The sequence below is a fragment of the Ranitomeya variabilis genome, chromosome 6 (genome assembly GCF_051348905.1).
Source record: "Ranitomeya variabilis isolate aRanVar5 chromosome 6, aRanVar5.hap1, whole genome shotgun sequence".
In the NCBI taxonomy this organism is placed as follows: domain Eukaryota; kingdom Metazoa; phylum Chordata; class Amphibia; order Anura; family Dendrobatidae; genus Ranitomeya; species Ranitomeya variabilis.
In genome coordinates this window covers 218,533,386-218,550,161 of record NC_135237.1, presented here as the reverse complement: position 1 = coordinate 218,550,161, position 16,776 = coordinate 218,533,386, and the positions used below count along the sequence as shown (strand labels likewise).

Here is a 16,776-nt window from a genome sequence, read left to right as displayed (position 1 = left end):
GAATGATCAGGAGAGGTCTTTTCACTCCCTAGATGTCAGAAGGAGAGTCCTCTGATACTTGGAGGTCACAAAGGACTGGTGAGTAGACTCCAATCTGTTTGTACAATTTTGGGGGAAAAATAAGGGGAAAAAGCTTTGAAGGCCACATTCGCTCGATGGGTCAAATCAGTAGCACATTTGACCTACTCAGCTGAGAGCAAATCACTTCCAGTCAATGTTACGGTTCACTCCACAAAAGCAGTAGCCACATCCTGAGCTGAATAAGCAGGGGCCTCGGTAGACCAGATATGCAGGGCCGCAACCTGGTCAAATCTAAGTACCTTTTGCAAACACTATAAATTGGATGTGTTAGCAAGCCAAAAATTGACCTTCGGGAGAAAAATCCCACCCTAATCATATCCTCTGGTACTCTCCTGTTGGTGCTGTAAGGAGGGATGTCCTGGAAAGTAGGCATTAGACCTACTGGTAATAGGTTTTCCAGGAGTCCATCATGACAGCAACAATTATATTCCCTCCCTTTTAGAGAATTCCTATCTGATATGTGACAATAACGTATGTAGAAGGAATGTGAAATAAAACTGAGTTGCATCCATCCTGGTGTGGTACTTGGAAAAATCACTGAGAGGGTGGTGGAGGGAGGGAGGGGCCTTTTAACCTCTTTTGTGTTCCTGTTCCTATCAAGAATAAAGACAACCTCCTGTTGGTGCGGTCATGATGGACTCCTGGAAAACCTATTACCGGTAGGTCTAATGCCTACTTTCTCCCATAGATGGTCCCATTATAATGTTTTTGTGCTTAGTGTATCTATTTTTAAAGGTGAACAGGGATCCGCATAGGCACTTTCGCCAATCTTTGGCCATGTGTGTTGCATGATCTGTTCGGACATATTTGTATCCTAGAAAGCATTACACTTTTCAGCAATTTGTGTTGTACTAGCAGTGCACATTGCTCTGTGGTATTAAACCAGACACACTAGCCTTCACCAAATACAAATACAGCAAGCATAAATGCTGTCAAGGAGCAAAAGCGAATAAATTACAACTACATTAGAGGGCGGGGGGGGGACGTCAAGTCTGTCCTCCAGGTGATATATATGGCCCTTCACAAAGGGAATAATCTGTACAGATTATGCCTACTGGTCACTTGATATGTAAGGTGCAATATAATCCTGATTGATGTGTTTGTAAGATACTCATTAACCATATCTTTATCTTATATATTGTCTTTTTTCATCTATTTAGGAGTGCAATTTGTTTCTTTGGCCTTAATTATTATTTGGGTTGTTATTATCTTTATACTATTATATTTATTTATTGTATATATTAACATACCACACCCTTTTAAACAGGACCCAGGCATTGAACCCCCCCTACTGGGCACTCTGCTTTTTTTTACCTCATCTTGCTTTTTTCTGATTTTTCAATAATAATAATAATTTTATTTCTACAGCGCCAACATATTCCGCAGCAATTTACATTTTAGAGGGGACTTGTACAGACAATAGACATTACAGCATAACAAATAAACACATAATTTAAACAGATACTAAGAGGAATGAGGGCCCTGCTTGCAAGCTTACAATCTATGAGGAAAAAGGGGAGACACAAAAGGTGGATGGTAACAATTGCTTTCATTGCCATAGTGTAAGAATCGGGTGTTCATGTAATGCTGCATGTACCGGTTATCAGCCTAAGTACGTAACAGTACAGACACAGAGGGCTATTAAATGCATAAAGCATGGTATGAGGAACCTGGTTAAGGTAAAAATGTTGAATGGACAACACAGGAATAGTTAGGCTAATACGTTGAGGCGGTAGGCCAGTCTGAAGAAATAGGGCACACTTAAAACTGTGGGTAGTGCATTCCAAAAAATTGGCGCAGCACGTAAAAAGGTTCTGATTATTGAGGACGTTATCTTCAGGTCATTAGCAGAACGGAGGGCACGGGTAGGGTGGTAGACTGAGATGAGGGAGGAGATGTAGAGTGGTGCTGAGCCATGGAATGCTTTGTGGGTGAGGGTAATAAGTTTATACTGGATTCTGGAGTGGATGGGTAACCAGTGTAATGACTGGCACAAGGTAGAGGCATCGGTGTAACGATTGGTGAGGAATATGATCCTGGCTGCGGCATTCAACACACATGGGACAGTTTGGTAAGTGGGAGACCGATTAATAGAGAGTTACAATAGTCCAGACGAAAATGAATAAGATAAACCGTAAGAGTTTTTGCAGAGTCGAAAGTAAGCAAGGGTCGAATTCTAGAAATGTTTTTGAGGTACAGATAACAAGAACGAGCCAGTGATTGGATGTGGGGGAGAATGACAGCTCGGAATCAAGTATCACCCCAAGACAGCAGGCATGTTGCTGGGGAGTAATTATGGACCCACACACAGAAACTGCAATGTCAGGCATAGGTTGGTTAGTATAGGGAGGAAACAAAAGGAGTTCAGTTTTTGACAGGTTCAATTTCAGATTGAGGGAGAACATGATGTTAGAGACAGCGGTAAGACAATCACTTGTGTTTTCTTTAAAGGCAGGCGCAATGTCAGGAGAAGAAGTGTATAATTGGGTGTCATCAGCTTAGAGATGGTACTGGAAACCAAATCTACTGATTATTTTTCCAATAGAGGTAGTATACAAAGAGAAGAGGAAGGGGTCTATGACTGATCCTTGAGGAACCCTAACAGTAGATGATGAGAGGAGGAGGAGCCAACAAATGATACAGTGAAGGAGCGGTCAGATAGATAGGAGAACCAGGAGAGAACGGTGTCCTTGAGGCCGATGGAGCGGAGCATAGTGAGGAGGAGCTGATGATGCCAAATGCTGCAGAGAGATCCAGGATAATTAGCATGGAGCAGTGACCATTAGATTTAGCTGTTAGTAGATCATTAGAGACTTTAGTGAGGGCAGTTTCAGTAGAGTGGAAGAGTGGAATCCGGATTGAAGAGGGTCGAGAAGAGAGCTATCTGAGAGATAGCAGATAAGATGAGAGTGGACCAGGCGTTCAAGGAGATTAAAGTTGAAGGGAAGATTAGAGACAGGTCTATAGTTAGCGACACAGTTTTGGTCGAGGGATTTTTTTTTTATCTAATAGATGTATGACGGCATGCTTAAATGAGGGAAAGATACCAGATGAGAGAGAGGTTGAATATTTTTGTTAGGTGAGTGGTGACAGCAGGGGAAAGGGACTGGAGGAGTTGTGACGGAATGGGGTCACTGGTGCAAGTAGTAGAGCAAGAAGTGCAAGGAGCCTGATTACTAATTTTTCTGTGACTAGTTCAAAATCAGAGAGTGAGCTAGATGCAGAGGGGAGGAAGGATAGTGCATGACATGAGTGGATTGGGAGAAAAATTCCTGTCGGATATGGTCAATTTTTTTCTTTTAAGTAATTGACCAGATTGTCAGCACAAAGATCCGTGGTTTTGGCCTGCACTCTTGGGCTGAGTAGGGAATAAAAAGTATCAAAGAGACTTTTCAGGTTATTGGATAGTGAGGTGATGAGGGTGTTGAAATAGGTTTGTTTGGAGAGGTGAAGGGCAGTGTTGTATGTTTTAAGCATAAACTTATAATGGATGAAATCTTCAGGTAGATTGGATTTTCTCCACAGACGTTTGGTCCACGTAGAGCACCGCTGCAGGAAACGTGTTTGCAGCATGTGCTAAGGTTGACGCTGCCTGTGCTGAGTTGTTGTATGTATAGGAGGTGAGGTTTCATCCAGGGCACTTTGCAGTGTTTCATTGTAATGCTTCAGTGAAGAATCAGGACATAAGAGGGAGGAGATGGGGGCCAATGACGACTGCAAGTTCTTCATAAGTTCATTTTTTCATTTTAATATAGTTTTTATCCTGTTATTAATAAAGCATTGTATTATTAAATGGATCTCTTCGTTTGGCTTTATAATTTAGGTTAGTCCAAATATGAGTTGATTATAATAATGGGAAAGAAATAGTAAAGTTTGGGTTTATTACAACCTAGTCTATTATGGCAATTGTACTTGTCTTACAAAATAATTCAAAACAATGACAACAGTGCCAGAGTTTAGAAAGTATGAAAGAGTATGGATTTATTACTACCACAGTGGGCAATGCTTCGGATTTACAAGATATGTAGCAGATTGTTATGAGGAAGCTGTGTCTTAGTCGTCAACCCCAGAGATCCTGTAAATATCTTTTTTCATCTTTTAGTGAGGCAAGCATCTTCATTGCTTCAAGTTTGTCCACACTTCGCTCAGCACATAAAATGTCAACTAAAGCAGAATTCATATCCTTGCCAATGTTTTTTGCATTTCTAAAACAAAAGAAAAACAAGTGTTATTCTGAAATCCAATCTCCCAGAAAATATTTTTGTGAAAAAATATTTTTACAAAACTAAAAAGCTTTTTGTTCAAGAGCTTTTGTACTACATAATAAAACAATCAAATAAAGCTTCTGTTCACTGTAAATTTTTACAATTACATTTAACCCCTTCATGACCAGAGGTATTTTTGTTTTTGCGTTTTCTTTTTTTGCTCCTCTCCTTCCCAGGTCAAAATGACCATGTGAGGGCTTGTTTTTTCCGGGACAAGTTGTACTTTTGAACAGCACCATTGTTTTTAACATTTTGTGTACTGGAAATTGGGAAAAAAATTCCAAGTGCGGTGAAAATGCAAAAAAAAAGTGCAATTCCACAGGTTTTTTTTACCATGTTCACGAAATGCTAAAACTGATGAAAAATGAATAGACACCAAACATTTCTAGGTTCTTTTTTATTTAATAGGTGAAAAAATCCAAACTGTAGTAAAAAATAAAGAATGGCGCCATATTCCAAGACCTGTAAGCGTCTCCATTTTTTGTGATCTGGGGTTGGCGTTTTTGCGCACCGAGCTGACATTTTTATTGACGCCATTTTGATGTAGATATGTTCTTTTGAGTGCCCATTATTGAATTTTATTATTAGTATTTAGTATTTTTTTTTATATTGATTGATAGGGCGATTCTGAATTTGGCGCTAGAAGTTGCCATAACCCAATTGGCTCTCCTACATACAGGCAATGATCAGATCGCCTGTGTGTAGCAGAAATGCTCACTTGTTATGAGCACTCCGCAATGCTCATAGCAATCCGGCAATGACAACAATAGAGGTCTGCTTTAGACTTCTGGTTGTCATGACGACCCATCGGTGACCCACGATCACGTGACGGGGTCACCGATGGCCGGGATTTCTGACGTGCTTCTGGTAAGCGCAAGTTAAATGTCACTGTCAGATATTGACAACGGCATTTAACAGGTTAACAGCTGTAGGTGGATCGTGATTCCACTTGTGGCTGTTAGAGGCACGTCAGCTGTTCAAAACAGCTGACAAGTGCCGGGAAAGATGTGGGCTCAGTGCTGGAGCCCACATCAAAGGGAAGGATTCCTACGTGGGCGTACTATTATGCCCAACGTCGGAAATGGGTTAAAATAGTGTTCTAGTTGATTCAAACTAAACTGCAGTTAGTTCTCAAAGCCATGACTGTATAATCAAATAGATGTGTGCTATCTCTGCAACCAACTGCACATTGCATTTGATACATGCACTGTAGGCATTGTCCATTTCTCAGGGATGAGGGCTTTCTTTTATTTTTGTAAATTCTACCCAATTTTCAGGACCATCGCACACGCTTAAAGATAATTTCTCATGGCTTCTCATAATCCTCAGTTGGAAGGGTGAGGTTGAGGAGGACAAGAGTGGTGGGTTGATGGGGACACGGTATTGCCATACTGGCACCCCTCATGCCCTCAATTACTTTTTAAATAATCCAACAGTGCACCTATAAAGTGCTCTACCTAATCATTGAAAAGACTGTTCGTGCTGTACAGATCTTCCTTCTTCTGTTAATTAATGATTTAAATCATTGCAAGGCACAAAATGAAGATAAAGAGTAATGTAGCTCTGTAAATGAATGTTAAGACCCAGGTAGACAGGCCAATAATCCTGGAGCAAATATTTATAAAAATGCTTGCTACCAATTATCGGCCTGTCCAATCAACTGATGAATGAGCAAAACAATTGTTTGTCGGGTGTGATGATTAATAGAGATGAGCCACCTCCCTAGTGTTCGGGTTCGGTTCGTCGAGTAGGGAGATGTTCGTCGAACTGTTCGACGAACACCGTCGAACCCCACTGAAACCAATGGCAGGCAAACACAAACACATACAAACACATGGAAAACACATAGAAAACACCTTAAAAGGTGTCCAAAAGCTGACAAACTGCTCAGAAGACACAACAAACACATGGAAAAGTCACAACTACACATAGTCATGTGAAAAGAAAAGAGGTGGATGAGTAAAAGGAGGAGGAGACACAGATACAGGCATGTCATGCCCTTCTAAAGTTAAGAAAGGCTGGAGTAAAAATCTAAACTCACTCTACCAACACCCAGACGTCTTGACAAAAAAAAAAAAAAGAAATATCTTTAGGTAGAATTGCGGCGGGTCCATTCAGAACACTTTCCTTAGAAGACGTAGTGGTACCCCCGTTGGGAGTTGTGCCAAAAAATGAACTCAATACATTCAGACTAATCCACCATTTGTCATATCCAAGGGGCAGGTCAGTAAATGACAACATCGACGCGGAACCAAGTACAGTACTATGTACTGTACCTCCTTTGACGAGGCAATCAGGTGGGTCAAGAAGTTGGTAAGGGGCACCCTAATGGCCAAAACAGACATTGAGGGGGCGTTCCGGTTACTACCTGTGCCTCCGAATAGTGTCCTCCCATTGGGCTGCTTCTGTGAAGGAGCATACTACATAGATCGCTGTTTGCCCATGGGGTGCTCCATATCCTGCTCACTATTTGAGGCGTTTAGTTGCTTCCTCGAATGTGTCGTCATGGACGTTTGTAAGGCGGCACATATTATCCATTACCTCGACGACTTCTTATGCCTGGGCCCAAAAGATTCGCCACAGTGTGAAAACACGCGGTAGTCCACCTGTGAGAAGGAGAGAGCTGGAGGGAGAGTGGACACCCCAAAGACGAGGGGTTAGATTGAGAAAGAAAGAAAGAAAGAAAGAAAGAAGGCGGTGTAGCTTGCTTCATGGGTGGGGTACTCTGCTGAGTAGCAGAAATTGCTACTAGGCCCAAAAAGATTTCCTTCGCCAAATGCCATTCAAAAATAGTAGTTAGGTAAACAGGCGGTGTAGCTTGCTTCATAGGTGGGGTACTCTGCTGAGTAGCACAAAATGCTATTAGGTACAAAATGATTTCCTGGGCTAGATCAGTTAAAAATTAGTAATTAGATCAACAGGTGATGTAGCTTGCTTTATGGGTGGGGTATGCTGATGAGTAGCACTAAATTCTACTAGGCCCAAAAGGATTTCCTGGGCTAGATGCCGTTACAAAATAGTAGTTAGGTAAACAGGCGGTGTAGCTTGCTTCATGGGTGGGGTACGCTGCTGAGTTGCACCAAATTCTACTAGGCTCAAAAGGATTTCCTGGACTAGATGCCGTTACAAAATAGTAGTTAGGTAAACAGGTGGTGTAGCTTGCTTCATGGGTGGGGTACGCTGCTGAGTTGCACCAAATTCTACTAGGCTCAAAAGGATTTCCTGGGCTAGATGCCGTTACAAAATAGTAGTTAGGTAAACAGGTGGTGTAGCTTGCTTCATGGGTGGGGTACGCTGCTGAGTTGCACCAAATTCTACTAGGCCCAAAAGGATTTCCTGGGCTAGATGCCGTTACAAAATAGTAGTTCGGTAAACAGGCGGTGTAGCTTGCTTCATGGGTGAAGTACGCTGCTGAGTAGCACCAAATTCTACTAGGCCCCAAAGGATTTCCTGGGCCAGATGCTGTTAAAAATAGTACTTAGGTAAACAGGCGGTGGGTGGCTGGGCTACTCTGCTGAACAAGCAGACACTGAAGCTTTGAAGCAGACCTCTGAATCCCTGGCCATAGTATGAGTAAACAACTCTGCAGACGACCCCACCCACCTGGAATTGATGATGGCAACGTCATGTAAAACTCAGCAAGGAGACTAAATCAAAGAGTCTCCATTTTTTCCAAAAATTCGGCCACAGACACCACTTAAGTGGCATCAATTTCGCCAGAGTTTTTTAAAACGATTGGTGAGGTGATTTTCAAAAATCATCAAGCTTTTAGTCTTCCCAAGATGACACAGGGGTAGAAAAGTCCTTGCGGATCCAGGATTTGTTCATCTTGATGAACCTTAGTCTGTCTACATTGTCACTGGACAGCCGTGTGCGCTTATCTGTCAGCACACCACCAGCAGTGCTGAACACATATTCAGAGAGAACGCTGGCTGCGGGGCACGACAAGATCTCCAAGGCGTGAGTGGCGAGCTCAGGCCATTTTTCCAGATTGGAAGCCCAAAATGAGTAAGGGTCCAGTTCCACAGTCATGGCATAGATGTTAACTTGGAGATACTCTTGTACCATCCTCTCTAGGCGTTGGCTGTGTGTCAGACTTCTTGTCTCCTGTGGCCTTGCAAAGGATGGTCTAAAAAAAATCTTGAAACGATTGGAAAAAATTGCTGTTACCACCAGATACGATGTTACTGTTACGGTTAGAGTGATGACTCGATAGTCCCACGGTTGGCAAGTTAGAACTCAGAGACTGACTACGTGCACCACTGGTGTTTTGTGGAAAAGCAGATGTTAGATTCTGTAACAGTCTCTGCTGATACTCCTGCATGCGTGAATCCCTTTCTATGGCAGGAATTATTTCGTCAAATTCGCTTTTGTACCGGGGATCTAAGAGTGTGGCAACCCAGTAGTCGGCATTAATTCAGATTCTGACAATCTGAGGGTCATGTTGCAGGTAGTGCAGCAAGAAGGCACTCATGTGTCTTGCGCATCCAAGAGGAACAAGTCCTTGTTGTCTTGGTGGTGGCGAGGTGAGAATCATGCTTCCTTCCTCTGCCCTCTCCCCCCCAACCTTGCACAACAGAAATTTGATCAAGGTCTCCCTCATCTGATGAGTCTTCCATGCCCAGCGCCAGTTCGTCCTCCACTTCTTCCTCGCCTCCTGCACCTTCCTCAACAGTTTGGCTTCTACCATGCGCCCTCGGTAATTCCTCTCCCCCAGCCTCCAATGCCACCCGCCTTGGTGCTGCCAACCGTCTTGACCTTGGAGATATGATCCCTTCCGCATAGGACTCTTCCTGTTCCTCCTCCTCTTGTTCCACCACCTGACTCAGGACACTGTGTAAGGTGTGCTCCAGCATGTAAATCACCGGAATGGTCATGCTGATAATGGCATCTTCGTTGCTATTTCAAAACTGTGCAGAAGGGTGCATAGGTCCCTGATCTGAGACCACTCCTGCAGCGTGATTTGCCCCACCTCTTGAGCTTGTTGGCCCAGGCTATACGTCATAACGTATTGCAACAGGGCTCGTCGGACAGTGCAGACACTGCTCCTAGGCCCAAAACTATTAACTGGATTAGATGCAGTAAAAATTGAGATACACAGGCGGTATAGTTTATTTCACAGACGGGCTACTCTGCTGACGTGCAGACAATGCTACTAGGCCCAAAACTATCAACTGGATTAGATGCAGTGAAAATAGAGATACACAGGCGGTATAGTTTGTTTCACAGGCGGGCTACTCTGCTGATGTGCAGACACTGCTACTAAGCCCAAAACCCCAAAACGATTTACTGGCTTAGATGCCGAAAAAATTGAGATACACAGGCAGTGTAGCTAGCTTCACAGGAGGGCTACTCTGCTGACGTGCAGACACTGCTACTAAGCCCAAAACCCCAAAACGATTTACTGGGTTACATGCCGTAAAAATTGAGATACACAGGCGGTGTAGCTAGCTTCACAGGTGGGCTACTCTGCTGACGTGCAGACAATGCTACTAGGCCCAAAACTATCAACTGGATTAGATGCAGTGAAAATAGAGATACACAGGCGGTATAGTTTGTTTCACAGGTGGGCTACTCTGCTGACGTGCAGACAATGCTACTAGGCACAAAACTATCAACTGGATTAGATGCAGTGAAAATAGAGATACACAGGCGGTATAGTTTGTTTCACAAGCGGGCTACTCTGCTGACGTGCAGACAATGCAACTAGGCCCAAAACTATCAACTGGATTAGATGCAGTGAAAATAGAGATACACAGGCGGTATAGTTTGTTTCACAGGCGGGCTACTCTGCTGACGTGCAGACAATGCTACTAGGCCCAAAATTATCAACTGGATTAGATGCAGTGAAAATAGAGATACACAGGCGGTATAGTTTGTTTCACAGGTGGGCTACTCTGCTGACGTGCAGACAATGCTACTAGGCACAAAACTATCAACTGGATTAGATGCAGTGAAAATAGAGATACACAGGCGGTATAGTTTGTTTCACAGGCGAGCTACTCTGCTGACGTGCAGACAATGCTACTAGGCCCATAACTATCAACTGGATTAGATGCAGTGAAAATAGAGATACACAGGCGGTATAGTTTGTTTCACAGGCAGGCTACTCTGCTGACGTACAGACAATGCTACTAGGCCCCAAACTATCAACTGGATTAGATGCAGTGAAAATAGAGATACACAGGCGGTATAGTTTGTTTCACAGGCGGGCTACTCTGCTGACATGCAGACAATGCTACTAGGCCCAAAACTATCAACTGGATTAGATGCAGTGAAAATAGAGATACACAGGCGGTATAGTTTGTTTCACAGGCGGGCTACTCTGCTGACGTGCATACAATGCTACTAGGCCCAAAACTATCAACTGGATTAGATGCAGTGAAAATAGAGATACACAGGCGGTATAGTTTGTTTCACAGGCAGGCTACTCTGCTGACGTACAGACAAGGCTACTAGGCCCAAAACTATCAACTGGATTAGATGCATTGAAAATAGAGATACACAGGCGGTATAGTTTGCTTCACAGGCTGGCTACTCTGCTGATGTGCAGACATTGCTACTAGGCCCAAAACTATCAACTGGATTAGATGCAGTGAAAATAGAGATACACAGGTGGTATAGTTTGTTTCACAGGCGGGCTACTCTGCTGACGTGCAGACACTGCTACTAAGCCCAAAACCCCAAAACGATTTACTGGGTTAGATGCCGTAAAAATTGAGATACACAGGCGGTATAGTTTGTTTCACAGCCGAGCTACTCTGCTGACATGCAGACAATGCTACTAGACCCAAAACTATCAACTGGATTAGATGCAGTGAAAATAGAGATACACAGGCGGTATAGTTTGTTTCACAGGCAGGCTACTCTGCTGACGTACAGACAAGGCTACTAGGCCCAAAACTATCAACTGGATTAGATGCATTGAAAATAGAGATACACAGGCGGTATAGTTTGCTTCACAGGCTGGCTACTCTGCTGATGTGCAGACATTGCTACTAGGCCCAAAACTATCAACTGGATTAGATGCAGTGAAAATAGAGATACACAGGTGGTATAGTTTGTTTCACAGGCGGGCTACTCTGCTGACGTGCAGACACTGCTACTAAGCCCAAAACCCCAAAACGATTTACTGGGTTAGATGCCGTAAAAATTGAGATACACAGGCGGTGTAGCTAGCTTCACAGGAGGGCTACTCTGCTGACGTGCACACACTGCTACTAAGCCCAAAACCCCAAAACGATTTACTCGGTTAGATGCCGTAAAAATTGAGATACACAGGTGGTGCAGCTAGCTTCACAGGTGGGCTACTCAGAAGACTATCAGACAATGCTACTAGCCCACAAGGATTGGCTGAGCTAGATTACACCAAATGCTTTGAGTAACACTTGCACAGCACTGGCTCAGACCTGCCTGGCAAACAGTGCTATGAACTGCTGTAACCTACCCTGAAAAGGGCTGATATTACAACTAGTCCCAACTCCCGACTCCCTAAACCTATCTCTCAGAAAATTTGCTGGCAAAAAAAGACTCTTTGACTGTATAGCGCCCACAGCAGCAGCGGTGACGTCTAACACTAAGCTGCAGCAGTGAGGAAATGGTGACGACGAGGCAAATGGCTGGTTCTCATTGGGCAAGGAGTGACATGTGACATACACAGCCAATGACACATGCCCTTGCTTGTCTGCATCACATGCACATTGCTGTGTGTGTGCGCACTGCTGATAGGCTGAGAGACTGCACCGCCCCTCTGTAAATGCGGGAAAGAAAAAAAAAAATGGAGATCGGTGTTATTTCAGCACAGATCTATCCCCCGCCCACTATACACTGAAACAGTCCATCACCACACCAATGATAAACAGTTTTAATGTGCAAATCAAGCTAGGCTTTTGGTGAACGAACAGTTATCGAACAGAAACTCGAACAGCCGAATTTTAAGCAAATTGTTCGGGTTCGTCTAACGACTCGAACACCGCCCAAAACAGCTCGAATTTGAAATTGGCGAACAGTTCGACTCGAACACCGCTCATCTCTAATGATTAAGTCAGATTACAAATAATAGTTAGCAGAACATCATCATCAATTTAAATTAAGCACATGAGATGTGAGCGCTGGGAGTTTTAAAGGCTCATACTTTTTATTTCCACTGCTTGTCTTCTAAATATACACCATGTTCCAAATTATTATGCAAATGACATTTTTCTCGGATTTTCTTAAATGGTCGATGCAAATGACAGTCAGTTTAATAAAGTCATCACCCGTTAGAGTATACATCGAATTTTATTGGAGAAACCTCCCAATGATAACAGTATAATCTCCAAAATGAATAAAAACTCAAAATGCACTGTTCCAAATTATTATGCATAGTAGAATTTCTGAACATTTGATATGTTTTAAAGAACTGAAAATGCTCATTTGTGGAATTTGCGGCATTAGGAGGTCACATTCAACAAAAACGCTATTTAACTCCAAAACATCCTAACAGGCCAAGTTACATGTTAACATAGGAACCCTTCTTTGATATCACCTTCACAGTTCTTGCATCCATTGAACTTGTGAGTTTTTGGAGAGTTTCTGCTTGTATTTCTTTGCGTGAAGTCAGAATTGCCTCCCAGAGCTGCTGTTTTGGTGTGAACTGCCTCCCACCCTCATAGATCTTTTGCTTGATGATACGCCAAAGGTTTTCTATAGGGTTGAGGTCAGGGGAAGATGGTGGCCACACCATGAGTTTATCTCCTTTTATGCCCATAGCAGCCAATGACTCAGAGGTATTCTTTGCAGCATGAGATGGTGCATTGTCATGCATGAAGATGATTTTGCTCCTAAAGGCATGTTTCTCCTTTTTATACCATGGAAGAAAGTTGTCAGTCAGAAACTTTATATACTTTGCAGAGGTCATTTTCACACCTTCAGGAACCTTAAAGGGCCCTAACAGCTGTTTCCCCATGATTCCGGCCCAAAACATGACTCCTTCACTCCTTGCTGATGTCGCAGCCTTGTTGGGACATGGTGGCCATCCACCAACCATCCACTACTCCATCCATCTGGACCATCCACAGTTGCTCGACACTCATCAGTAAATAAGACTGTTTGAAAATTAGATTTCATGTATGTCTGGGCCCACTGCAACCATTTCTGCTTGTGAACACTGTTTAGGGGTGGCAGAATAGTAGGTTTATGCACCACAGCAAGCCTTTAAAGAATCCTACACCTTGAAGTTCGAGGGACTCCAGAGGCACCAGCAGCTTCCAATATCTGTTTGCTGGTTTGTAATGGCTTTTTAGCAGCTGCTCTCTTAATCCGATGAACTTGCCTGGCAGAAACCTTCCTCATTCTGCCTTTATCAGCACGAACACGTGTGTGCTCAGATTCAGCCACAAATCTCTTCACAGTATGATGATCACGGTTAAGTTTTCGGGAAATATCTAATGTTTTCATCCCTTGACCAAGGCATTGCACTATTTGATGTTTTTCAGCAACAGAGAGATCCTTTTTCTTTCCCATATTGCTTGAAACCTGTGGCCTGCTTAATAATGTGGAACTTCATTTTTAAATAGTTTTCCTTGAATTAGAATCACCTGGAAAACTAATTATCACATGTGTTTCAGATTGATTTCAGTGATCCATTGAGCCCTGAGACACAATACCATCCACGAGTTTATTTGAAAAACAAAACAATTAAATCTTTACGACACTTAAATCCAATTTTCATAATAATTTGGAACACAGTGTAGTCCAAAAAGATGGAGAAGACAGTTAAGTATGGGGAAATGCTTTGCTTGCCTCCCATATACCACAATTGCTCTCTACACCCCCATGTTTCTGTTCGTTGTATACTTCTACAGTCTAAAACATGGCCTATACATTATTTACTCTAGTGAAATAATCCATTTGTGGCTTGGTATGTTCATACTTTTCTTGACACATTTTGCTTTAAAAATATATCCTCTAGTTTCAGCATTTGTCTTTATTGTTTTACCACTGAAGATACAAATTCCATTCAGCAGCTCAGAGGCAAAAATATACCTACCTAAAATGTATAGGTACCTGACAGACAATTAGAGGAAAGGGTTCCATTGCCTTCATTTACCCACTTTTTTCTCATTTTCATTCACCATACATTACATTTAACATTTTCAACAAGGAAAAGAAAAAAAAAATAGAAAAAAACATAACAGATTCATATTTAAAATGAACTTAGAATAGAAAATGTAAAGAAATAAAGGGAAAATTACAGACAAAGGAAATAAAACAAAGACTGGTAGCACAATCCTGGAGTATAAGGAGTGCTATTAGACTAAAGCTGTCTATTTGTAAAATGGTAAGTATTTGCTTCAACAGACCCAACCATTTTCTCTTTTTGCAAAGTAGCTTTTAAACAAGTTGGTTTCCTGTATCAATACGTCTCATTTGCAGAATTGATTATTTGTATCATTGGTTATTTCCCATTACCAACCAAAATTCTTACCGCAGGTATGTGTTGTATTTATGAGCGCAATTTGATGTATTTCTGTGGTTCACCTTTCAAATGCTATTACTTTGCAAGCTGCACAGAAAATTCTATTACCGTATATACTCGTGTATAAGCCGATATTTTCAGCACAATTTTTTGTGCTGAAAACGCCCCCCTCAGCTTATACACAAATCAATTGTCCAGAACGCTGGTGGGGGGAGGGGGAGCAGACGACATACTCATCCTCCGTCACTGCATCTCCGTTGTCAAGGCACCGGCAGCTCTCCTCTCCTCTGCTCAGCGGTCACGTGGTACCGCTCATTAAGGTAATGAATATGGATGCGTCTCCACTCTCATAGGTGTGGAGCGCATATTCATTATCTTAATGAGCGGTACCACTTGACTGCTGAGCAGAGGAGAGGAGAGCTGCCAGCGCTGGACAATGGAGATGCAGGGATGGAGACGCAGGTGCGAGGAGGGTGAGAATGACGGGGAGGGGGGCAATGTGAGCTATGGATACAACCATGGCAGGGGGGAGCTGAGCCATGGGGGACGAGGAAGCCGAGCCATGTGGACCGGGGAGCTGAGCAACGCGGTACTTGGGGAGCTGAGCAATGCGGTACCGGGGGAGCTGAGTAATGCGGGAACGGGGGAGCTGAACAATGCGAGAACATGGGAGCAGAGCAATGCGGGAATGAAGGAACTGAGCAATGCAGGAACTGGGGAGCTGAGCAATGCGGGATCCCAGGAGCTGAGCAATGTGGGACCGGGTGAGCTGAGCAATGCAGGACCGGGGAAGCTGTTATGATCCTTAGTGGCTGAGGATCACAGAATGGACTAGCTAAGTTACTGAACATAGAACAAGCTCTAGGGAGGTGGTAACTGGACTGACCGCAACCTGATCCTAACAAACACACTAAAGGTAGCCGGTGAACGTGCCTAAATTCCTGGACGTCTCGACGCAGCCTGAGAAACTTGCTACCCCTATAGAGAAAATAAGACCTCACTTGCCTCAGATAAATGACCCCAAAGATATAGGAAGCCCCCAACAAATAATAACGGTGAGGTAAGGGAAAATACAAAACGTAGAAATGAAAACAGATTCAGCAAATGAGGCCCATTAATACTAGATAGCAGAAGACAGGCAGGGAACTGTGCGGTCAGTAAAAAACCCTATACAAAATATCCATGCTGAGAATTCAAGAACCCCCACACCAACTAACGGTGTGAGGGGAGAAACTCAGCCCCCTAGAGCTACCAGCAAGCAAGGAAATCACATATTAGCAAGCTGGACAAGGACAAGTAAATAACCAAAAAACATATTGAACACTGATGAGCAAAAAATAACCAAACAGAAAACTTAGCTTCTCTTGGAGAGACTGATAACGGATGTAGACAGGAGGAATTGGAATAGCACTGAATACATCGACAGCAGGCAAACACTGAAATTCCAGGTGAGCTAAATAGAAAACCAGCTAACAGATAACGAGACAGCTGATCCAGCCTCAGACCTGCAGAATGACACAAAGAGCCACCAGAGGGAGCCCAAAGACAGCACTCACACAGTACCACTCGTGAGCACAAGAGGGAGCCCAAAAACAGAGTTCACAACAGTACCCCCCCCCCTTGAGGAGGGGTCACCGAACCCTCATCAAAACCCCCAGGGCGATCAGGATGAGCCACGTGGAAGGCATGAACCAAATCGGCCGCATGAACATCAGAGGCGACAACCCAGGAATTATCCTCCTGACCATAGCCCTTCCACTTAACCAAATACTGAAGCCTCCGTCTAGAAATACGAGAATCCAAGATCTTCTCCACCACGTACTCCAATTCAACCTCAACCAGCACCGGGGCAGGGGGCTCAACAGAAGGAACCACAGGCACTACATACCTCCGCAACAAAGACCTATGGAACACGTTATGAATGGCAAACGACGCTGGGAGGTCTAAACGAAATGACACCGGGTTAAGGAT

General features: G+C 43.4%; 1 protein-coding gene across 5 annotated transcripts in view; it reads right to left on the bottom strand.

Annotated features, from left to right (window-relative positions):
• Nucleotides 1-1,427: 1,427 nt before the first annotated feature.
• The window catches only part of MTRR (5-methyltetrahydrofolate-homocysteine methyltransferase reductase), a 1,305,783-nt gene continuing 1,290,434 nt past the window's right edge, over nucleotides 1,428-16,776 (bottom strand). For all 5 annotated transcript variants that reach the window (XM_077269440.1, XM_077269443.1, XM_077269445.1 and 2 more), the window contains one exon: nucleotides 1,428-4,286. In XM_077269440.1, coding sequence (XP_077125555.1) covers nucleotides 4,142-4,286 — 145 coding nt within the window. In that variant the 3' untranslated portion in view covers nucleotides 1,428-4,141. The remainder of the gene's footprint in view (nucleotides 4,287-16,776) is intronic.